Source organism: Podarcis raffonei, chromosome 2 (assembly GCF_027172205.1).
Source record: "Podarcis raffonei isolate rPodRaf1 chromosome 2, rPodRaf1.pri, whole genome shotgun sequence".
NCBI lineage: Eukaryota > Metazoa > Chordata > Lepidosauria > Squamata > Lacertidae > Podarcis > Podarcis raffonei.
The window spans coordinates 7113469-7138910 of NC_070603.1; the positions used below are offsets into that span (position 1 = coordinate 7113469).

Consider the following 25442-nt stretch of genomic DNA (forward strand, 5'->3'; position numbering starts at 1 on the left):
AAAAAAATTAAAATACTGTAATAAAGGTAAAGGGACCCCTGACCACTAGGTCCAGTTGTGACCAACTCTGGGGTTGTGGCGCTCATCTCGCTTTATTGGCCGAGGGAGCCGGCGTACAGCTTCCGGGTCACGTGGCCAGCATGACTAAGCCGCTTCTGGCGAACCAGAGCAGCGCACAGAAATGCTGTTTACCTTCCTGCCGGAGCAGTACCTATTTATCTACTTGCACTTTGACATGCTTTCAAACTGCTAGGTTGGCAGGAGCAGGGACCGAGCAACGGGAGCTCACCCTGTCGCAGGGATTCGAACCACCGACCTTCTGATCAGCAAGTCCTAGGCTCTGTGGTTTAACCCACAGCGCTACCCGTGTCCCAATAATACTGTAATACATCAAACATAATTTTTTTTGTAATACAAAACATATTTTTGTAATACAAAAATACTGTAATACATCAAACATTTAAAGCTTCCCTAAACAGGGCTGCCTTCAGATGTCTTCTAAAAGTCTGGTAGTTGTTGTTCTCTTTGACATCTGGTGGAAGGGCGTTCCACAGGGCGGGTGCCACTACCGAGAAGGCCCTCTGCCTGGTTCCCTGTAACTTGGCTTCTCACAGTGAGGGAACCGCCAGAAGGCCCTCAGTGCTAGACCTCAGTGTCCAGGCAGAAAAATGGGGGTGGAGATGCTCCTTCAGGTATACTGGAAGGAGGCCGTTTAGGGCTTTAAAGGTCAGCACCAACACTTTGAATTGTGCTCGGAAACGTACTGGGAGCCAATGTACGTCTTTCAAGACTGGTGTTATGTGGTCTTGCCGGCCACTCCCAGTCACCAGTCTAGCTGCCGCGTTCTGGATTAGTTGTAGTTTCCAGGTCACCTTCAAAGGTAGCCCCACGTAGAGCGCATTGCAGTAGTCCAAGCAGGAGATAACTAGATGACTCTTGGGGTCCCTTCCAACTTTACAATTCTATGATTTTATGTCCAGGTGAATAACAAGCGGGGCTGGCCCACCCCTGAGGCCAGGAGAGGCAACGGGGGCTGCGGATCCCAACGTTGATCTTTCTCCTTTCAGCGACAGGGTCACTGCCCAGAAGTTTGCTTCTTTTTTAAAACCTGCCACCCTCCCCTGCTTACAAAACAGTCCTAAGCTTTGCATTATACCAAACACTGTTTTAAGCAAGTGCAGCTGAGTTTAATAGGGCTCCCCTGGCAAATATGCATTAAAGAAAATGCCTTTATTTTCTGCAGCTCAACCCCTAAAATCTGTGCTTCTGTACAAACCCGTTGAACTCAGTGAGTTGGTTTCTGAGTAGCCTTTCAGGGTTAAGGATGCTCTACTCTGTATAGGGACGCGGGTGGCGCTGTAGGGTAAACCACAGAGCCTAGGACTTGCCGATCGGAAGGTCAACGGTTCGAATCCCCACAACGGGGTGAGCTCCCGTTGCTCGGTCCCTGCTCCTGCCCACGTAGCAGTTTGAAAGCACGTCAAAGTGCAAGTAGATAAATAGGTACTGCTCCGGCGGGAAGGTAAACAGCGTTTCCGTGCGCTTCTCTGGTTCGCCAGAAGCGGCTTTGTCAGGCTGGCCACATGACCCGGAAGCTGTACGCCGGCTCCCTCGGCCAGTAAAGCGAGATGAGGGCCGCAACCCCAGAGTCGGTCATGACTGGACCTAAAGGTCAGGGGTCCCTTTACCTTTACCTTACTCTGTGTTGGATCACAGAAGGCTTGGGGGGAACCTGTGGCCATCCAGATGTTAATGAACTACAGTTCCCAGCAAACCCAGCAAGAATAGTCTATGGGAGCTGAATTTCAGCAACATCTGGGGGGCCAAATGTTTCCCACCCTTGGATTACAGCCTTTCCAGCAAGATTCTATATGCATGTTTACTCAGAAGTAAGTGTGTTCAGTAGGGTTTACTCTCAGTTAAGTGTGCATAGGATTTGAGGCCTTAGTTAACCTTCTCCATGCACAATGACTCCCCTGTGTGAATTCTCATTAACAGATCTGTTTCCAGTGGGCAGAGATCCCTGCTCACTAATCAAACATACATAAAACATGTGGGGCTCTGTTATGGAAAAATCTAGGTGTGAGGCTGCTCAGTCACCCAGCTCGTTGGGCAGAGCCTGCGGGTCCCTGCGGAATAAAGGAAGGAGTCCAGCGAAATAAAGGAAGGAGTCCAGGTTGAAAGAGCAAATTTGAACCCGGAGGATGGGGTGACAAAGACTTTTAAAACTTTCCCACCATATCCCAGAATACAGTTCGTACAGGATCATTGGTACATCATTTGGGTAAATCATTGCTACATCACTGACATGTCACAAAAGGGGAGGGGTTAACCTTGGCAAACATGCCCAGACAAGACCTTGGTACAAGATTAGCATAAGCAGACATGGCAGGGCAAGACTCAGGTATAAGATTAGCATAGACAAATATGTCTTAAGTACCCACCACCCAAAAGTACAATAGAAGTTCCTTTGCATGTCTGGAGCCTGAGGCGAGTCAGGTGATGAGATTTGGCTTCCTTTGGCTAACAATGAGCCCAGCAATTGTCACCTCTGGGAACTTCCTGGAGTCCTTTTTGAAGGGGGAAATAGCTTTGGAATGGAGGAAACTGGGAAAGGAGATGATTTTATATTATTTTTTAAGCTAGGTAACTTCCCTGAGCTGTCAAGTTGAAAGGATACATTCAGGCATAATATTTGTAATATTTAACTTTAAAGATGTGCCCCCCCGCAGTAATTTCCGTAACAGGCTCCAACCTCTGCTTTTCTAAGGTGTGCTGAACAGCAGCAGGAGGAGTGCAGGTGGGCAATGGGAAGAAGATGAACTGATTTGCTAAGGAAGCGATAACTCGTATACCTTTAGGCAGGTGCATCTTATTCTCTGCACCTGCGCCACTAAATGACAAGCTTCACCTGCTAAAATTCCTGGCTTTATTTTTAATTTATTTTTTAAATACATCTTTCCAAAGGAAGAGGTGATATAGTATTTAAAAAATTGGGGGGGGGGGAGAGTCCAGAATAAATGCAGTCTTTCCATCTTTCCCTTCCATAAGAACACAAGAAGAAGAAGAAGAAGAAGAAGAGTTTGGATTTGATATCCCGCCTTTCACTCCTCTTCAGGAGTCTCAAAGCGGCTAACAATCTCCTTTCCCTTCCTCCCCCACAACAAACACTCTGTGAGGTGAGTGGGGCTGAGAGACTTCAAAGAAGTGTGACTGGCCCAAGGTCACCCAGCAGCTGCATGTGGAGGAGCGGAGACGCGAACCCGGTTCCCCAGATTACGAGACTACCGCTCTTAACCACTACACCACACTGGCTCTGTTGGATTCCAGTTAATGACATGATTTTCAAAATTTCTTTTATTACTCCTAAACACGGAAGGAGGCAGTTAATTTTTACAGATTGCCCTGCAGGCAGCAGGTTAAACAGGTACAGAAAATGCATAACGTGATACCAAAATGTGACTGAAATATACCCATTGCCCTCAGAAGTGGAGAAAAAAACTCAGCTAATTTTGCAGTTAAGTGTCTGAAGTATTTCGTGAAGATGGATCATTACAGCACCATTGTGAAAATGTGTACAGTTTTCCAGAGAATTCTTCTGGTCTGTGTATGTATATGATATTTGACCTCACCACCTGGCTGTCCCAAAAAGACGGTGGAATAACCACCTTTTTTATGTCTCTTAGAAGCCTAGGTGCTGAAAGTTTATTTGTTCTCTTCTTCTTTCCAGCACACCTTGCTAAAAACGCTCCTTTCCTGTAACCCCTCACATACACCCCACCAGCTTGGCAACCTCTGTCTGCCCAGGTCCAAAATTCCCGCTAGATGGGCCAACAAAACCTTTTGTCATGCTAATGTATCTATCCCAGGTGTGGCCCTGGCTTGGAAAGGAAGCTTAGCCTCAACTGGCCTCCAGTCTTCCCCTCAATACTCCATATAATCAAAAACCTACCATTTATTATTTTCCAGGTTTTTTTAGGGGGGGGCATATCCCTATACATATGTATAAGCAAAATGTAGGACCTCATGGAGTCCACCTGTTATGTACTGAGTTGAATAGGATCCAAAAGGCAGCAGTCTGATTGGTCCTAGAACAATAGGATTCAGAATGCAGCATTCTGATTGGTCCTGGAACAATAGGGTCCAGAATGCAGCAGTCTGATTGGTCCACAGCAGCCACCCAATCCAGCTCCAGGTGGAAGTGAATCTGCAACCTGATTGGCCTACAGGTGAATCCCGGAATTAGCCAATCACGTGGGGCCCATTGTGTAAATAATGTATATAAAGCAGACATTCTGGGGGAACTTCCATTCTTCCTCACCACTATGAACTGAATAAAGAGCATGAAATCCACTGTCAACTCAGAGTATATTTCACCACCCATAATCTTGGTTTCTGTTTTTAAAAGAATCCTTTTTGTAAGAGTCGGCCTCATGGAGCTCAATGGGACTTGCTTCTGAATAGACATGTATGGGAGTGTCCCATTAAAGTAATCTTATATCCTGGGAAACAGAGGTGTTTCCTCCTGGAAACCGTTCTTGTTCGCTTTGTACTGTAAAGACAGTTGCTGCAGGGGCTAATAAAATATAAAGCAACAAGATCATCATAATAAGAAATGGAAATGTTCTGTTAAATGACAGCATTCATTCAATCCAAAGAAGAACAGAGTCCCCTGATGGTGGTTTGGTGAAACAGGACTGGGGCTGTGTCCAAAATTCTCATCCAAACTGATCTCCAGCATTTGGAGTTCCTGATGAACTTCCCCCATTTCTGAAGTGGGATTGATACTTCAGGAATTCTACGTTTGATTTCCAGATTTGCTGCAGAGTATCTGTGCAAGTGTAATTTGTGCAGCTCTGAGTTCATTTGTGTCCCCAGCCCACTCAAAATATTGCCATGCATTTGTTGTGTGCATTAATTAACACTATCCCCCAAAAGCACACACCCCAATATTCTTTTTGTGTGGAGTTTGACCAATGCACAGTAGCATAAAAACACAACAGATAGGAATGTCAAGCAGTGGCTGAATTAACTGGAACCCCCTTTTTTCTGAAGTCTCCCACTATCACAAGTATTTTTAAATACAGTAAGATAGCATCTTGCATGCATTTAACTTGTGTGCTTTCAACTATGCGTGGTTGCAAGCAAGCAAGTAGGGGAGCTTTAAAGCTCATTTTGTGTCAAGAAAACTTGGTGCAAAAATAGCTTTTAAACTATATATATAATGAATTGAAAAAGGTATTTAAATATACCTTCTTGAAGAAACCAGAGGCCTTTCTCTTGGGTATGTCTGGCCAAGTGGTGCCAAAGAAGGACAGAACTTTCTTTATGTATGCTACAACAGCAGCAAGAATACTTATCGCAAAGTATTGGAAGACGCAAGATCTACCCACTCTGGAAGAATGGCAGATGAAACTGATTGACTGTATGGGACTGGCAGAAATGACGAGCAGAATCCGTGACCAGGGAGAAGAGTCGGCTGAAGAAGATTGGAAAAAGTTTAAGGACTACTTACAGAAATATTGTAAAATTAAGGAAAGTTAAATGGTGTTGGATTGAAATTGAGTGGTTTCTAGCTGTAATGATATAAAGGAACATAGATGGGGGAAAAGAGGGTTTGAAAAATAAGGTAATGTTATAAGCTGTAATGCTTTAAACGAAGGATTTGCTGAACAAATAATCTTAATTGGGATACAAGGAGGAGAAGTATGAGGAGGTCTGAGAAATTTGTTATTTTAAAGTATGATTTATGAACTTCATGTCTGTTTTAATGTTTTTGTTTGTACTGTTTTTGTTTGTTTGTTTAAAAAATTGGAAAATTTAATAAATGTTCTTTAAAAAAAAAACAAAAATAGCTTTTAAACTCTCCAGTTCCCTTGGAAGCATGGCTGTCTCTGCGTGCTGGGTCTAGGAAGTTCTTTCCAGATCTTGCAGGAACTTGAGTGGCCCCATGAGATCTCATGAGAGCATTCTGGGGCCTCCCTGGGATGTTTGTGCGGGCACAGTTCCAAGGGTTTGAGTACAGTGGAACCTTGGTTCTTGAAAGGCTTAGTTGATGAACAAATCGGCTCCCGAACGCTGAAAACCCAGAAGTAAGTGTTTTGGTTTTCAAACCATTTTGGAAGCTGAATGTCCGATGCGGCTGTTGGCTATTTTTTCTGGGGTGCCTGCGACAATTGGAAACTGCGCCTTGGTTTTCGAACGTTTTGGAAGTCGAATGGACTTCTGGAACGGATTACATTTGAAAACCAAGGTACCACTGAATATCCATTTTTGCATAAATGTGGAATCCTTGGAACCACCCCCCACCCCCACAGAGGATGCAATTGTGCTGTATTGCAAAGAAATTTCTAAACTGATTTGGGCATATGTAGAATAGTCCTGTCCTAAGAGTGATTCATTTATTTGTTCCAGTTACAGAAAGGTAGCCGTGTTGGTCTGCCATAGTCAAAACAAAAAATTTTTTTCCTTCCAGTAGCACCTTAAAGACCAACTAAGTTAGTTCTTGGTATGAGCTTTCGTGTGCATGCACACTTCTAGTGTATCTGAAGAAGTGTGCATGCACACGAAAGCTCATACCAAGAACTAACTTAGTTGGTCTTTAAGGTGCTACTGGAAGGAAAAAAAATTTTTGTTTCATTTATTTGTGTTGGACTTCTTTCCTCTAAGCACAGATGAACACTGAAAGGATCACCAGAGGGCAAAGCAAACCCAGGAGTCTGTGCAGGACAGGCAGATATCACAAAAGATGGGAAGCAGGGTAGCTGCTTGGAAGCACAATGGAGTAGGATGTCTATTCTAAAGAGTGCAGAAAACCAAGGATGGGGGAACTTGTGGGACTCCAGATGTTGGAGTACTGCTTTCATCACCCTTGACCATTGGCCTTGTTGACTGAGGCTGATGGGAGTTGGAGTCCAACAACATCTATGGGGTCACAGGCTCCCTACCTCAGATGTAGGCAGAAGTGGGGTGGGGGGAGAGAGACATTTCACAGGAGATCTCAGTCCTCAAGGATTCTGTTTGCAGGAACAGTTTTAGAAGGTCCTCGGGCTTTAGAAGTTCTCATTCGTATTGCATGGAAATTCTTCTGGTCAGGGCTACAATTTCTTTGTTTCATATGTATACTGCCCTGTACTTGTAGATCTCAGGGTGATTCACAACATAAATTTACAATATCAAATACACATGATACATAATAAAAACAAAAACAAAGTCAACCTAATAATCCCCCCTTCCACAACACATTCAAAAGGGCATCACATGTTAATCAGCAAAAGGCCTGTTCACCTGGCACCTAAAGATATGTAACTAGGAGTCAGCCAAATCTCCCCGGGGAGAGCATTCCATAAATGGGGAGCCACTGCAGAAAAGGCCCGTTCTTGTTTTGCCACCCTCCAAACATCTCATGGAAAAGGCACATGAAGAAGGGCCTCAGAGGATGATCTCAGAGCCCAGGTAGGTTCAAATGCAGAGAGGCGGTATACCTTAGTATACCTCAGTAACTTGAGGTATTGAGGTATTGTGGTCCTGAGCACATTAAGGCTTTATAGGTCAAAACCGGCAGTTTGAATTGGGCCTGGAAACTAACTGGTAGCCAGTGCAGTCAGACCAGGATTGGTGTAGTATGCTCAAACCGTCTTGCCCCAGTGAGCAACCTGGCTGCATTCTGCACTAACTGAAGTTTCCAAACCATCTTCAGAGAGAGCCCTACGTATAATGCATTGCGGTAATCAACGCGTTGCAATATGAGCATCTCCTGTTTCTCGCAGTGACAAACGTGAGTATATGGGTCCTCACTTGCGGTATCAATGACTTCACAATGGGTGTTGCACCTGACGAAGGAAGACCACAGGAAAGAAAGAAAGAAAGAAAGAAAGAAAGAAAGAAAGAAAGAAAGATGTGCCTAGTTGAGAATCATTCTCAAGGGAGCTGTCTCAGCAGCTCTCACTGAGCTTCAGATAGCCTCCTCTATTCCCATCATGTTCAAAGAAGAAAAAGTCACTTGTTAATTTATATGAAGTTAAAAGCAATGCCTTTAGGAAACCCCAGCACTGTAAACTACAGGGTTAGAAAATTCCGCTTGGTTTTACAAGTCCTCTTGATTTTACAAGTCGTCAGGACATTACGTTAGGTACAACATAATGGAAAAGGCCTCATGCCAGACATACCAAAGAGATTAATTCAGGCCAATTACCTGTGATCTCCAGCTGCCAAACCCAGCTCTCCAATGAGATAAAAAGGGGAAACGCATGAGCTTCCCAGAGGATCCTTTCACCTTGGCTATCCAGGAGTCTTGCCTCATCTCTCTCTGTCTGTCTCTGTTTCCCCTTCTTGCCCCGAGGAGGAACAATGGCTCAAAAATCAGTCAGAGTCTCTAAGAATTTTAGCACCTCTTCAGCTATTATCCCAGGTAGCCGAACTAGCTTCAGCACGGTTTCGGTCTCCCGGGGAGGTGGTGCAGGCATTGGACGTGTCAGTGGTGGCTTTGGCAGCAGAAGCCTCCATGGCTTTGGAGCAAGTAAAAGAATCTCCATGGGTGGCTACCGTACTACTGCCAGATCTGGATATGGTTATGGATTAGGTCATGGAGGAGTTGGGTACCGGATTGTTGGTGGTGGTGGCTATGGCTATGGAGCTGGCGCTGGTGGCATCCATGAGGTTACTGTTAACCCAAACCTCCTGGCGCCTCTTAACTTGGAGATTGACCCCACCATCCAGAAGGTGAGGAAGGAAGAGAAGGAGCAGATCAAGACACTCAACAACAAATTTGCCTCCTTCATTGATAAGGTAAGTTTCTCTCTGGATGCCATGCTAAACATTTTACGCTACTTTAAAACAAGTTCCTTCCTGCTACTGGTTAAACAAGCTCTACTGACAGTATAGGGCAGCTGTTTTCTTTCCCTGCTTACTATATCCTACCAACATTTCATTGCTAGAAATAGACACATCCGTGTACAGTGGTACCTCAGTTTTCGAAGGTCTCTGTTGACGAAAATTTTGGTTTTCGAACGCCGTAAACCCAGGAGTAAATGCTTCAGTTTTTGAACATGTATCGGAAGTCAAACATGCCATGTGACTTCCATATTGAGTTTTCCGTATTGAGGCTTCCATATTGAGGCTTTCATATTGTTTGTTCATTTTTGGAACGTTTCAGAACCCAAACCATCTTCCGGAAAGGATTACATTTGAAAACGGAGGTACCACTGTATTTGTAGAGCATCCTTGCTCTCACACCTTGGATCACTTCCTGATGGTTAATCAGAAATGGGGAAGAACTACAACTCCCATTATCCCTGGTTATGAACAATGGCAGCTGGGTCCAATGGGAACTGTAGTCCAAAATATCAGGAGGACATCAGGCTGGGAAAACAGCATCTCCTCCCTGTGATCAGAGACTAAACTTCAAGAGACCTGGTGGAAAGAGCAAAAAGGTTACGAGTGCATGTGTGTACACACTAGAGATGTTTTGAAAAGGCATCTCCAAAAGGGATGGGCACAGCCAAATGTAGTTGTGCCTCGTTAATAGACATGATAGGACTAAATGTGTTACCCGTTTGGAAATTGCAGGGAATCTCACAGGCTGCATTCATATTTAAGCTGTTTTGTGCAAATTAAAAGCATGACTACACATCTCAAAAAAGAAGTAAATCCTCTTTCATTGATGGGAATGTGTTTTCCAGTAAGGGTTCTTAAAGGTAAAGGTATCCCTGACCATTAGGTCCAGTCGCGGATGACTCTGGGGTTGTGGTGCTCATCTCATTTTACTGGCTGAGGGAGCCATCGTACAGCTTCTGGGTCATGTGGCCAGCATGACTAAGCTGCTTCTGGCAAACCAGAGCAGTGCATGAAAACGCGTTTACCTTCCCTCCAGAGCGATACCTATTTATCTACTTGCACTATGACACCCTTTCGAACTGCTAGGTTGGCAGAAGCAGGGACCGAGCAATGGGAGTTCACCCCGTCACGGGGATTCGAACCACCGACCTTCTGATCGGCAAGTCCTAGGCTCTGTGGTTTAACCCACAGCGCCACCCGCATCCCCTAAGACCAGTCAATAACTGGAGCTAAATCAGGGGGTAGAACATTAGGTCCTGGAGAGAAATTTCACTTGTTTATATTTTACTGACCTTAAAAATGTGTGACTAAAGAAACCAAGGTTTTTGCCCCAAGTCACTTATGATCCCCAGTGTCTTAGAACCAGCAAACTATTTATTTATTTAGTAACTTATTTAGTTTCAACATGAACCAAGGTTGTTAGCATAGTGGCACCAGTAATTTGGTACACTGTTCCTTTTGAAATCAGACAGACAGCTACAACCCTGATATTTCATCACCTGCTCTAAGCACATTTGTTTCATTATGTGTTTCCAGTGAATTGATAGGGATAGGGGGAGAAATTCAATTTAGTTTGCATTTAATGGCCAACGTACCTAATTTGCAGTATCTTAAACAGTTACATGAACTGAAACACTGCTGCCCTTCACACTTCGCAATGCAATTCTCCAATGTGTACAAAAATTTGCACTTAAATACATATTTATTTGCAAAATGTGTTTATTAAGGGAAATTGCATACAAAAAATGTGTACATAAAGAGAAATTTGTGTTGAAATGCTGATAGATTTTCAAGTGGGACTTTTAAAAACAAATTCACAAAATGATGTAGAAATATGTAGAACTGAACTTAAGCTGGGAATAAGGGAGAGGAGCTGAAATTGACAAGAGTCCCTCATTCCTGTGTTGATCATTTGTTCTGTACTTAATGATTTTACAGTTGGATAATGTTATAGCTGTATGATGTTTTAATGATTTTATTGTATATCACCTTGGTATTTTTTATGAGTGGCATGCTTAAAAATATAATTATAATTAAATTTAAATAAGTAACGTGGATTGCCTCCACACCAGCCCTTTCCCCCGAATTGCTATCCTTCATTCATTGGCTGGTTAGAGGGAATTCAGACCACCCTCAAATAATTGCATTTGAGTGTTTTTGAGTTAGCCTCCTATGTCCTTACATATATTTGATTTGTGGTGACATTTAAGTATCAGATGCAGGATTCCCTAGCTCTCAGGGGTCTGGTCTGCTGTAGCTCAAGTGTGGAGGACGCTATGGATGTTGGTGAACTCCCGTAAGCCCCAGAAAACATGGCTCATGGCCACAGATCATGGGAATTGTATTTCAGCAACATCCAAAATGCCAAAAGCTCCTCACACCTGCTGTAGTTGGATCCAGTTTCATTCTCCTGCTGCAGTGCATTGGCACATGATGCAAGATCATGTCTGGTTCTGAAGGTCTGGTTCTTCAGCTAAAACACATTGTGTCAATGGAAAATGTTTAGATAGCTTTGTGTACCTTGCATAGTGTTCAGCTTTTGCTTGTCTTGTGAGAAAGACCTAGAGATGATGAAATTTGAACAAGGTGCTTCCCGTTCATAGCTCAAGCTCTTAAAATGCTTTATCCACTTGTGCAATATGTGAGAGTAAAGGAGAATTTAGCATGGGATTGCTAGGAAAAAATGAGAATATGAATTAAATGGAGGTTGTAGTTCGAAGACCAGGCAGCCATGCAAGATACCAGACTCCACTGCTTGGTACCTACCAGCAGCTGAGAGCCCAAACTTACTTTGATTATATAAAAGTCATAATTGATCATGTATCAGAATCCACAGAAAATTCACCATCCTTTTTTTTTTTAAGCAACCAATAGACACAATTAGATGCATGTGATAAAAGATAACACTTCCCGGTTTCATTCCTATATCTTTCCATTTATCCACCATCTGCAAAGCTCCTGGACCTTCTGAATCATTTGATACTAACCACTCTTCGAGCTGCTACTAACTCATTAGGTACAACCTGCCAGCTTCCTGTAACATTTTCTATGTAAAGTATTTGCTGTGGCAATTTCTTGCAATCTATTTAAAAACAGAAGGGAAAGTTGTCAGGATATTACCTCCTTTGTTTTTTTTAATAATAATTTTTATTAAATTTTTCCTTTTACAAATTCTCCATCACAACAATGTTCACAAATTTCCACTTTTTGTACTTCCACCAGCTCCTCCACCAAACATCCATATTTTCCATTTTTATGCATTTTCTATATTTAATATTGCCAATTAATATTATCCTTTCATTTCTGTTTCTTTTTTACAATACATCTTTAACTATCACAAAGCCTCTTTAAATCCCACTAGTGTTGTCTGTTTGTCGCATATGCTTTTCAGATAATCCGTGAACTTTCCCCAGTCCTCGATGAACTTGTGATCCCGTTGATATCTAATTTTCCCAGTCAATTTGTCCAATTCTGCATAATCCATAAGTTTCATTCTCCACTCTTCAAGGGTCGGTAACTCGTCTTGTTTCCATTTTTGGGCATTAATATTCTTGCCGCTGTTACTGCATATTGAAAAAGGAGGATATTACCTCCTTTGATGGTGGTATAGCTTAGCAACCCATATTCTGTTTTGTCCATACACGAGGCCAACATTCAACATATTTTTGTCTTGGTGGGATACATTCAGGTCCGTTTCCTGGAGCAACAGAACAAAGTGCTAGAGACCAAATGGAGCCTCTTGCAGGAGCAAAAGATCACCCGGCGTAACCTTGACCCTTTATTTGAGTCATACATCAATGGTCTAAAAAATCAGCTGGATCACATTCTGGGACAGAGACCACAATTAGAGATGGAATTGAAGAACATGCAGGATACAGTGGAGGACTTCAGGATAAGGTGGGTACTGTAAGATTATTATTATTATCATCATCATTGCTGCATGGTAGGGGGTTAGACTAGATGGTCCTTGGGGTCCCTTTCACATTTACAATTCTATGATAACCACAATTCATTTATAAATCAGCTTCTGCACAATTGTCTCAAGGCGGTGTGCAGTTAAAAAGAGCAAACAAAAAAACACCAACCAGTTAAAAGCATCAAAGAAGACAATACAAATTAGACACTCATGAAAAAGACCCATTTATTCAGTTAAGGAAGTCTGTTGGAACACAATTGTTTCTGGAAAGTGCAGGTGGTGGGTGTCTTTCAAGAGGGAAGCTGTTCCACAACAGGGGCAGCCATGCTGAAACCCCTACTTCAAGTTACTTGCACATACTGCAGCAATCTGACTGAAGGCAAGAGTGTAAAATAGACAAATGAAAAGGAGTCTGTCAGTCTTCTCCTACTAGCAATCTCCTTAGCTGACTGCTGATGCTCTAAATGTGAAGCAAAATCTCAGTCAGATGAAAATCTTATTTATTTTGGGTCACATGTCAAAAGTCAGCCTGGCTGGGCAGCTTCTGAGGGCCCAAACTCCAGCAGCCCCCACCCACTGCCGGACTATATATTTTTTTTTGGGGGGGAATGAATGAATTCCTCGCCCCCACAAATAACCCAGAGATGCATTTTAAATAAAAGGACACATTCTACTCATGTAGAAACACGCTGATTCCCGGACCGTCCGTGGGCCGGATTGAGAAGGCGATTGGGCCGGATCCGTCCCCCGAGCTTTAGTTTCCCTACCCATGCCCTAAACACTGAAAAGATTATGGTGTCCACCATTTACAATTCAAAATAAAAAGAATACTAACTAGTAAAATAATGTTTTTAACAAACAAAAAACATACATTTATTGCAAACTATGACAGGATCCAGTTCCATTGCATTATTTTTATCTACATTAGTAGAAGGTCCCTTGGTTTAGGTGAGGACAGGAAAATGGCAGAAGAGTGGAAGTGAAGGAAAGTTCTGATTTTGCCCACAATGACCGCTCCCCACATTAAATGGGGGGCGCCCTTTGCGTGGTCGCGCACAGCCCCCTGGACCCTATGCGGCTCCATTAGCACAGGCTTGGCTTCGCCTTCCCCCAGGTGGGATACCTGAAGGTCTCCGCCTACCTCAGCCAGTTGTCCAATCCCACCTGGGGAAGCGTTGCCAAGGTGACCAGGCCAGGTAGGGGGAGGGACTACCTGCCCACACAACAGAGGGAGGATCTTACCTGGGAATCTTCAGTTGGCTCCAGAGCTTGATTTCTTTGATGTTTTTCCTAAAATGCCAAATGCCAAATTCTTTTATATATGTATATCATTAAATTGCTGAACACCCAAGTTCCAGCAGGTTCAGAAGGAAGCTATGTTGGCCAAGGAAAGTGGAAAATTGTAAGATGATTATTATTACCAACTCTTCACACTAAGGTCCCATGGCAGGTCACAACAGGTTAAAATACAACATTAAGAATGGTTTAAAAGGAATCATAATCACTATATATAGGGAAACACACACACACACACACACACACACACACACACAAATATCGGTTCAAATATAAGCTGTCCCCCAATATAGGTCACACCCTTAAAATGAAATTGTTTTGAAAGGAATCTCTTAAATCTCCAGCACCATCCAATGTATTTTTGTTTGGCTTTTTTACAATCTAAAAATCAAATGCAAATTTTCACTCTTTTCACAATAGACATAGTGGGTGATCCTTTTACGAAAACCAATAAAGTACACCAAAGTTCTGCATGGGTCCAGAGATGGGCTTAAATCACAGCTTCTCTACTTGCAAGAGCACAATTATAGGCCACACTCAAGTTTTATACAAATCAGATTAATTGAGAATGTGCAGCCTGTATTCAAATGAATATGGAATGAACAGACACACCCACACCCCTCTTTCATGAGGGTTTAGAGGTTGTCAAATGGCCTTTCCCCATTGCTTGGCTCCAGGGAACTAATGGCGTTAAGACGAGCCTCCTGGATCAGGCCCACTGCCCATCTCGTCCTGTTTTCATGGCGGCCACCCACATGCCAAAACTGCATTCCCAGAAAGGGACTGTTTCTGCTGCACCTTCTGGCCCCTTTGTATTTGGCAACGTTTCAAGAAAAGAAAGGTGAGGGCAGACTGGTCTTGGCCTCTCCTCAAAGTAAAGTCAATAAAACTAGTCCGGGCATTTTCATTTTTGAATTCTTTAGAAAGACGTAACATCAACCAAGGCCAAAAGCCAAAACACCAGGACACTTCAGGGCTCACAACGCTCTGTTTTTGAGGCCGAGTCTTTTTGCGGGCTTGTAATGGAGGCACGGGTGGCGCTGCGGGTAAAACCTCAGTGCCTATGACTTGCCGATCATATGGTCGGCGGTTCGAATCCCCGCGACGGGGTGAGCTCCCGTTGCTCAGTCCCTGCTCCTGCCCACCTAGCATTTCAAAAACACGTCAAAGTTCAAGTAGGTAAATAGGTACCACTCCAGCGGGAAGGTAAATGGCATTTCCGTGCGCTGCTCTGGTTCGCCAGAAGTGGCTTAGTCATGCTGGCCACATGACCCGGAAGCTGCACGCTGGCTCACTCGGCCAGTAAAGCGAGATGAGCGCTGCAACCCCAGAGTCAGTCACGACTGGACTTAATGGTCAGGGATCCCTTTACCTTTACCTAATGGGGGGACAGCACACCAAATGCCTCTTGATCTGGGCTTGCATGGAAAATAGGCCTGAACATGAGCTGCACTTATCACCAGGATTGATGAGAAGACAGTAATTCTTGTTTATTGTGGCGTTAGCTCTTCTTACAGCCTTCCACTCCCTTCCTCAGGCACTGCAGGTCTAAACCGCCACCATCCCTCAGACCTTGTGGGAGGCCGGACTATATTGGGGGGGGGAATGAATGAATTCCTATCCCCCACAAATAACCCAGAGATGCATTTTAAATAAAAGCACACATTCTACTCATGTAAAAACACCAGGCAAATAACCCAGAGATGCATTTTAAATAAAAGGACACATTCTATTCATGTAAAAACACACTGATTCCCAGACCATCCATGGGCTGGATTGAGAAGGTGATTGGGCTGGATCTGGCCCCTGGGCCTTAGTTTGCCTACCCGTGCTTCAACCAGTGCTTCCCAAAGCCTTCTGTCTGAATTTGCTCTTTACTAGGGTCCTACGCCAAGAAAGTCACCATAGATGCTCAGAGTTCAGCCTGGTCCCTGTGTCATTGGCAGGTTGGGGCTAGGGCCTCACTTGCTTCTGAGCCCTGGGGCACTCCAGTAGCCCCTTTCTCTAAGCTATGGGGCCTGAGAAGTCACACCAGCCTGCATTCCCAACTGCTGGATCTGGGGTTTTAGAGAGCACAAAAAATAATGATACTTAACATTATTGCCTTAAAGTTCATAAATGACAGTTAAGCATTATCAAACCAAGCATTCCTCAAAGCCTAATTTCCAAAGTGAAATTCTAAAATAAAATTTGAATTCTAACATTTTGATGGCTGCTAGCTTTAAATGTTTTGAAAGGATGTGAAAAAATGCACAGAAAGATTAGTTTGTGAAATGTTATTAGCCATATTACCTAAATGGAACCTGCATGCTCAGAGGCAGTATATCTTATATAGCAGAAATGTTGGAGACAAACAACTGAGGGGGGGGGTCTTGTGGGCTTGCTGGAGCCAAATGGATGGGTATCTATGCTGTGCTATATGGACACTGGTCTGATCAAGTAAGAATCTTAAGTACTTATGCTGAATTTGGAATTTGTGTAAACTTTCCTCTTAGCTTCAGCAAATATCAGTCTTCAAACAGGGATGTGCCTACTTTTTTGCACATGGGTTCCATCCTTCTACTTTAGTCTGCTGAAAGACCCAAAGATTATTGTGGCAGGTGCCAGAAGGCGATGGGAGACTTTAAAAGAATTCTGTGAAATGTGGGAAGGTCTTTTTTTCCGACTCATCAAGTGGTAATGAGTCACTCAATTTCCCCCTCCCTCCAACAGGTATGAAGAGGAAATCAACAAGCGCACAGGTGCAGAAAATGATTTTGTGATGCTCAAGAAGGTGAGTGGGTTTCTGTGAGGCAAGACACAGTGATAACAGCAAGAACCTTGATTGAACAACATAACTGGGAAACAGGGGCAAAGCAACTGCTTATATAAATTTCTGAACGCTTGGGCCACTCCCACTCCCAATGTGATTGCCTGGAACTTCCAAGTTGCGAATCACGACTCAGAGTTCAAGGGCCAATGGCAGGGGTCCCAATCTTGAAACGTTCTGTGATTGGACATCCTGTATCGAATCAGAACAAAGGAGCTCAGAATCCTTAGTCCAGACTCAGGCTCAGGCAAACACAGACCACTGAATACATAACAGTAACTTCAGCACATTCGGCACAGAGTGAAGGGGCTGCCCCTTTAAACGAATGCATGCTTTAACCTTTGTAGTTTTAGGGAATACTTGTGGTTTTGTTTTGGCTCTCGCATCTGCTGTGGTGTTCAGCCCTTTGATCTTTTTCTCTCTTTCCAGGATGTGGATGCTTCCTTTATGAACAAGGTTGAGCTGCAAGCCAGAGCGGATTCCCTAGCTGATGAAATCAACTTCTTGAGAGCTTTCTATGAAGAAGTAAGAACACCTTCTAGTCTTTTCAGGGAGAAAGAAAGAAGACTATAGCAACATGAACCAAAACCAGCTCTGGTTGACATTTTGCACCTTCAAGCATTGGTTGCTACCAACAAGTTCACTCTCTGGGGCTCTACTCAGATGGCATCCTAGCAGAGAGGAAACCAGCTCCTTGTGGCTCAATCCTACACTCCTCTGCTGAGGTCTAAATCAGGGATGGGAAACCTCTGGCATTCCAGATATTGTTGGACTACAACTCCCATCATCCCTCACCATCGGCCATGCTAGCTGTGGCTGATGTCATCTGGAGTCTAGCATTATCTGGAAAGCCACAGGATTCCCCAGTACCAATAGGCCGTGTAGGCATCGGCATAGAGGTCCCAAGCCTTTTAGGGCCCCTGAGACAACGGATCAAAATAATCTTGATTAGATCTTGAAATAAAATTGAAATCAAGCTTTCTTAGTGCAATGCTATCCCAGTAGAGCATGTGCACAATGGGGGTGCAATTTCAACTGCCATCCGGCCTCCAAAGGGCTTAATCCGGCACAGATCAATCAGTTTTGCCATTTGAGCAATTTTCCCAGCAGCTTCTTCGCTGTTCCGCTAGAGAAGCTGCCCTAGAAGTATACCTTTTGCTCACTACTGTAATATTGGGACCTGTTAACAGAATCCAGCTTAATTCAAACTGTTTCTTACTTAATGTGTCACTCAGATACCATAATAAACTACAATCAGGACTGAAAGATGAATGGATAGACAAAATACAAAGAGTTAGGCCTGACATGTAACCAACCAAGCACCAAGGAAGTCTCTTGAGGTGACTGCATCCTCAATATTAGCAAGAATTGGGCGGTGTTTTTTTAAGCAGGGTTGCAGACTGTTCTAGGGACTCACTTTTCTGTCTAGTACAGTAGAGATGGGGGAACGCTCCAGACATTGCTAGACGAAAGGTAAAGGTACCCCTGCCCGTACGGGCCAGTCTTGACAGACTCTGGGGTTGTGCGCCCATCTCACTCAAGAGGCCGGGGGCCAGCGCTGTCCGGAGACACTTCTGGGTCACGTGGCCAGCGTGACAAAGCTGCATCTGGTGAGCCAGCGCAGCACACGGAAACGCCATTTACCTTCCCGCTAGTAAGCGGTCCCTATTTATCTACTTGCACCCGGGGGTGCTTTCGAACTGCTAGGTTGGCAGGCGCTGGGTCCAAATGACGGGAGCGCGCCCCGCAGTGGGGATTCGAACCGCCGACCTTTCGATCAGCAAGCCCTAGGCGCTGAGGCTTTTACCCACAGCGCCACCCGCGTCCCTATTGCTAGACTACCAGTCCCATAATCTCTGACCCTTGGCCATGCTGGCTAGGATGATGGCAGCTGGAGTCCAGCAAAGGTTCCCCATCTCTGAAATAAGCTTCATGTTGCAAAGTTTCCTCGCTCAGTGTGGACCAGTGCTTGAATGTGGTAGAGATGTGGGAGTCTTTAATCTTGGTAAGCCTTCTTTCTTCAATTTTTTCCCCTATGTAGGAATTAGCCCAGTTGCAGGCCCACATTTCTGACACCTCTGTCGTTCTCCAAATGGACAACAACCGAAACCTGGACCTGAACAGCATCATTGCCGAGGTCAAGGCTCAGTATGAAGACATTGCCAACCGAAGCCGGGCTGAGGCAGAATCGTGGTATCAAAGCAAGGTGAGCGGTTCTTAAGTGATGGGGAAATGGGTTTGAAAGGAGGAGCCAGGGCTCTAAAGCCATGTATCTAGAGTGGCCATGTATCCTACTTTTACAGAAGACAGTCCCTGTTTGAAGAGCTGTTGGAGGATATTCCTGTACCTCAAGGCATCCACTGTTTGAAAGGCTGTCTGATCTAACTCCATGTAAAGCTAAAGAACCCTAAGAAAGGAAAACATGGAGGATCTTGAAGTTGCCCATCACCAATGAGCACTTGGGCAGCAGACTGAGCAGGCATGAAGGTCGCCTGCTCACAGCCTTCCCAATATGGGGAGATGTATTGTGTGCCTATATGACCTATATATATTATGTCTAAATTTACATCTACAGTTGTACCTTGGTTGTTGAACAGAATGCATTTCGTTCAATTCCTGAAACCATTCAAAAATTAAGGGATGGCTTTCAATTGGCTGCGGGAGCCAGATGTTTGGCTTCCGAAAATCATTCAAAAACTGGAACACTCACTTCCGTTTTTTTATCGTTTGGGAGCTGAAACATTTGGCAAATAAGCCATTTGAGATCCAAAGTATGACTGTATATAGATGTGCACATTTTATGCAAATATGTGTCCTGCTTTCTCCTCTTTGGAGTTTTCCCCTTTTTTTGAGGAAGGGGTGATGCTTTTGCTCTCTTTTTGGTAATTTAAAAGTGGCCACCCTATGTTTGCCTCCATCAAAGTTTGCACTTCAGTAATCTAAATAACCCCCCCCTTTTTTTTTGACTCTCAGTATGAAGAATTGCAGCTTTCCGCTGGAAGGCACGGAGATGATCTGCGCAATACAAAGACTGAGATCTCTGAGCTGAACCGCATGATCCAACGACTCCATTCCGAGATCGACAATGTGAAAAAACAGGTACTGCCATGCAGGGCTGCTGAAAATTTCAACTAAAGGAGTATTTCACGGCAAAGTTGGCAAGGGGCAGTGGCAGCTATGTAGGGTGGGTGGACTTAGAGGGAAGTAAAATAAGCTTTTTTTGTACCGGTCTTCAAATGCCCTCTTTTGCTGATAACAATACTGTGGATCCAGATATTTTACTTTATTCTAATTAAATTATCCTAAGTTGCTCCGAGCTGAGAACATGGCCTTTTCATTCTCCCCCTAGTGTGCCAGCCTGCAGGCAGCCATTGCCGATGCAGAGCAGCGTGGAGAACTTGCCCTTAAAGATGCCAGGATAAAGTTGGCCGAACTGGAGGAGGCTCTAATGAAGGCCAAGGCGGACATGGCTCGTCAGCTTCGGGACTACCAGGAGCTCATGAACGTCAAACTGGCCCTGGATATTGAGATCGCCACCTATAGGAAGTTGCTGGAAGGGGAGGAGAGCAGGTTGGTGGAACTCAGTGGGCTGGGGTGAAGTGTGAAATGCACCGCTAGACTGCCGGTGGAAAAAGACCCTCTCTTGGTGTGGACAGACCCCATCCTCCTCTTTGATCTCCACCAGGCTTCTTGCCAACCAAGGTATCGCCCAGGGACGGAGGAACTGTGGTCCTCCAGATGTCATTGGACTCCAATTCCCATCAGCCCCCACCAGATTGGCTAGTGGTCAAGGATGATGGGAGTTTTCATTCAACAACATCTAGAGACCACTCCACAGCAGTCAAAACTACAACACACATATCTAATATAGTCCTCTGCTGACCAGTGGTCCCAGATACAATGTTTACATTATGATGACGGGCTCTGAAAGCTAAAGCAAACTTTTTGGCCAGCCTTCTGGGAAGAGGAGAAGTTTAGCAGGAAGGTGCCCAGGCCTATCATCGCCACCTGGAATCCTCTCACAGTCACTGGGTCCCTTGCTGATGCTGAGGCCTCTGTTGCGTGGCAATTCCCGCCCCCCCCCCCAAGTTGGAATGAAATAAAGACACAGGACACCAGAATTTAAGGTTAATGGGCGAATATTGGCCACAACTTTATTGGTTACAGGTGAGAGCGGTATTGGCTTTAGGCATTGGTCCTATCAGACCATCCGGGATAAACCCGGAAGGCGTTAACACCAATAGGGGGAGCCCCTGAGATGCACATCCCTAGGCGCTTCCCGAGGGGTCTCCGCTCGGGAGCGCGCTTTAGGCCCTAGTCTCCATAGGTTTTGGACGAGGCAACGCCCCCCCCCCCCCGGAATCCTTTATCGGACTACCCCTAAATATTTGGGGGAGGTGATGGCGCTCCTCCCCCCCAACTCATCAGCATAAGAATACCCCTACCAATGCCTAACCGCCCAAACCAAAGGAGTTGTGACGTTTTGCTACGAGGTAGGCGAAAAAACCAAATGGCTCCAAAAACAATGCCAATTAGCCAAGTGGAAAAACTCCTACCAGGCCCCTTGCGGCGACCAACCGAGGTCCATAGCAAAGTCCGAGGAAAAACCTAGAAGGTGGGTGGGTGGGAAACTGCACCTGGAGCGTGGATGGAAAGGGGCGTTCTCGGGCCGTGCTGACCTTAAATGACCCAAGCCCGATTGGCTGGCTCAGGGTATGACGCGGCCCAAAGATTCCCCTAGTTGCGCGGGGCCGCAGCCAGCCCCACACGGATGAAGGTGGGTGTGAGCCCGCAACCCCCCCCCCCAATGTCGGGAGTGGCTTTCTGGCTGGAGTTTGCAGTTGCAATCTAAGAATGCTGCCATGGGTTCGTGGTAGCTGCCATGTTTTTTTTTAACCCACACTGCCATTGGAAAATGGAACTTCCTGGGCACTGCAGTTTGGAAAATGAAGGTGGCAGCTGCAACTGTGTCTTCTGGGCCCACACCAGACAACTCTCTGCCAAGCAGCCCCTTGACACAACCCTTGGGATACCACAGCTCCAAAGACCATTTTGCTCTATCACTTTGTTGTGGTGGCAATGGGGAGAAGACAGGATTGCCTGACCTCATTCTAGTGATCATTTCTTGCACATGGAAAGCAAGTTGTAAATGAGAAAAAGTTTGCAGCTTCCAATGGGATTTCTCTGTTCACAGAAAACTAAAGCCTTGCCAATGCTCTTGAATAGAACAGTGATCTTACTGGCAGTTATTAGCTCTGCAGAATTGCATTTGAACCACTGCTATTTTTTCCCAAGCTGCTGGATCATAACAATTAAAGAAATTTCCTTTGCTCTCTCGTTTAACAGGCTTGCTGGAGAGGGAGTTGGCGCCGTAAATATCTGTAAGTAATCAGCAAGTGAATCACAGATACTCACAATCCCCTAATTAATTACCTCTCACCACTGATCTAAAGAAATAAAGGATCAAATGTTTTGTCAGCAACCAAAAATATACCCAAAGAAATGCATAGTTATTGTATCAAAACAGAAATACAGTGGTACCTCGGGTTAAGTACTTAATTCGTTCTGGAGGTCCATACTTAACCTGAAACTGTTCTTAACCTGAAGCACCACTTTAGCTAATGGGGCCTCCTGCTTCTGCCCTGCTGGAGCACAATTTCTGCTCTCATCCTGAAGCAAAGTTCTTAACCTGAGGTAATATTTCTGGGTTATCAGAATCTGTAACCTGAAGCGTATGTATCCCGAGGTACCACTGTATTAGGTTGTGGAATTATTTATGCCTTCTTTGATGTTCCTCGGATGTTTTAATCCATGAACCCTGAACTTCTCCTCTGGTCCCTTTGCAGCTGTGGTCCATTCATCTGGAGGCATGAACTACGGCGGTGGAAGTGCCATGGGCCTTGCAGGTGGCCTTGGCCTTGGCTACGGAGGAGGCCTCAGCACTGGAGGAAGCAGTTTCACCTCTGCAGGTGGCAAGGCGCTATCTGGGAGCATGGGTTCAGCCCGGGGGAGCAGTTCCAGTATGAAGATTGTGTCGAAAACCTCCACCACCAGAAAGAGCTACCAGAACTAAAGGCGTCCTCGGCTAAGTCAGGGGTGGAGATACTTGTGGTCCTCCAGGTGTCGCTAGACTCCAACTCCCATCCAGTACAGCCAGCAGTGAGGGCTGATGGGAGTTGAAGTCCAACAACTGGAGGACCACCAGTTTCCCCATCCCTGGAAGTAGTCAAATTAGGCAAGGCTGACTCGCAGGGGCAAACTAGGCATAAGAGTGATGAGTCCCACTCAATGAACAAGCTGGAAGGGAGAAATGGAGAGTGGGATGGAGAGAGAAAAGAGAGAGATCTATGCAAGTATATCAGTGCAGTGCATGAGAGATGAAGTAATGAGAACATCGCTTGCATTTTCATCGTGGGATCTTCCTGATCCAGCAGTTCTTACCAGACATTACAGGTGATCTAAAGTGCTTATTAACACCTTCTCAATGGCAAATTTTACATCCACAGTTCCAGAGGTTCCGTTAGGAGATATTCCTAGCCCTGAACTCCCAGAGTTCCCTGGGAAGATGGGTTGCTTGTTAAACCCATCTGGTATCTCTGTGAGGAGAATAGGTGTCTCCTAACAGCTCACAGCATCCTTAAAAAAACAACACAGTTTCCAGGGGAAAGCCATGACTGTCTACAGTGGCACAACACTGATTAAATGGATAGCACTGCATCTGCTAGGGTTGCCATGCAGTAGTCAATTCAGATTTGCAAGATGAAAATATATCTGATATTCTTAGTTACTTCATCACCTCTCATGCATTGCACTGATGTAGTTATCTACTCTGCCATTTACTCTTCCTCCCACTCTGACTATCAAAAGATGTGAGATCTGTTCTCCATAGGTATCAGGATTGGAGAACACACACAGGGCATCTGTCTATTCTATATATTTCACTGTGCATCATGCAGTTCTGCAATTACCATTTAATGTGCTTTTCATTGGTTAACCCTATGTTTTTAAGTACATTTTTTATTTTCACATCTGCCATAAAGTACACGTTGAAGTTAAAATGCATTAATTGTCCCCTAATAAAAGCAATTCATTACTTTCTGAAAATAATGGGCATAATATGTATGTCTCTTCTGACAAATTAATGGGATGGGGACCTGTGGTCTTGTTTTCTTCTATAGCTAACAATACTTTTTTGTGTGTGCGTGTGGGGGAAGAGTTGCAGGGCAAATGTTAAAGGCTTAAACCTCTTCCCTCAACACTGTAAACCTGATTCAGTCCCCCCTCAATATAGTCATTAAAATATAATCAGGAAATCAAGTAGTGGATTTCCCTTTTCATATTTAGTTTTACCCTTAAGAGTGATTGGGTAATGCTGTGTAAAAGCCAACCATCATGGAATGATGTTCATTCTTTCCGTGTGAAATATCTTCCAGAGGAAATAAAGAAGGATTGTCATTTGTAATTTTGGTTTCCATAAAACATATTGGGTCCATGAACATTTTTCGTGGAAGGTTTTTCTCTGGAATAATGCAGAAAACACAAACCCTATCAATATAAATTTCAGGAAATTTGAATGCTCTTCAAAAGACAAACGTGTTTCAGTGGTTCATTGAAAACATTCTCGGTTTTCTATCAAGCTAATGTCTTTGGGATTAGGAAGCAGAAATCAGTAAAAAATGAAGAAATTGTTTCAGTGTTTGCAGTAAAAATAGTAGCATTCTTTTGTGTCCTTTGTTGCTGTTTTCAAAACAATAACACATCTACAGCTTAGCTGGCTTTACCCTGGCCTTGGGTGAATTAATTTTCCCAGAATGTTATGCCATTATGTATAAGAGCATGGAAACAAGTATCAACACCAGAATGGTCTTTGCATAATCAATATGTAGCAGAATCACCTGGAATAAGCAAAAGGGTCATATCAGTTTATTGGCTCCAAGACTGATGGCTCCTTGTAAGGAAAGGAGATGTATTTCTGGTCTATAATTGTACTCAAATCACCACAGCACTTGTCTTACATTTGTGTTTATGTTGAAGTCTTTTGAATTTCATGCCATCTCCATAATAAAACTGCTGTCGATCTAAGCTGTGTGCATCGATTCTGACTGTGTGGGGCTCCTTTCATACAACTTGCTTTAAGGCCCGTTCTTGTGTTGCCACCCTCCAAACCTGTCATGGAAAAGGCACATGAAGAAGGGCCTCAGAGGATGATCTCAGAGCCCAGGTAGGTCCAAATGCAGAGAGGTGGTATACCTTAGTATACCTCAGTACCTTGAGGTATTGAGGTATTGTGGTCCTGAGCACATTAAGGCTTTATAGGTTAAAACCAGCAGTTTGAATTGGGAATGGAAACTAATTGGTAGCCAGTCCAGTCAGACCAGGATTGGTGTAATATGCTTAAACCGTCTTGCCCCAGTGAGCAACCTGGCTGCCAAATTCTGCACTAACTGGCTCCAAACCATCTTCAGAGAGAGCCCTACGTATAATGCATTGCGGTAATCAACGCGTTGCAATATGAGCACCTCCTGTTTCTCCCAGTGACAGACTTGAGTATATGGGTCCACACTTGTGCTATCAATGACTTCACAA

The 25442-nt window shown here is 44.4% G+C and overlaps 1 protein-coding gene across 1 annotated transcript; it reads left to right on the top strand.

Annotated features, from left to right (window-relative positions):
• Positions 1-8219: 8219 nt before the first annotated feature.
• LOC128405522 (keratin, type II cytoskeletal 5-like) lies at positions 8220-23380 on the top strand. The gene is made up of 9 exons (XM_053372253.1): positions 8220-8787; positions 12524-12732; positions 16760-16820; positions 17286-17381; positions 18898-19062; positions 19830-19955; positions 20206-20426; positions 22203-22237; positions 22703-23380. The coding sequence occupies exons 1-9, from the start codon at positions 8350-8352 to the stop codon at positions 22927-22929; spliced, it is 1578 nt and encodes a 525-aa protein (XP_053228228.1). The 5' UTR covers positions 8220-8349; the 3' UTR covers positions 22930-23380.
• Positions 23381-25442: the final 2062 nt, after the last annotated feature.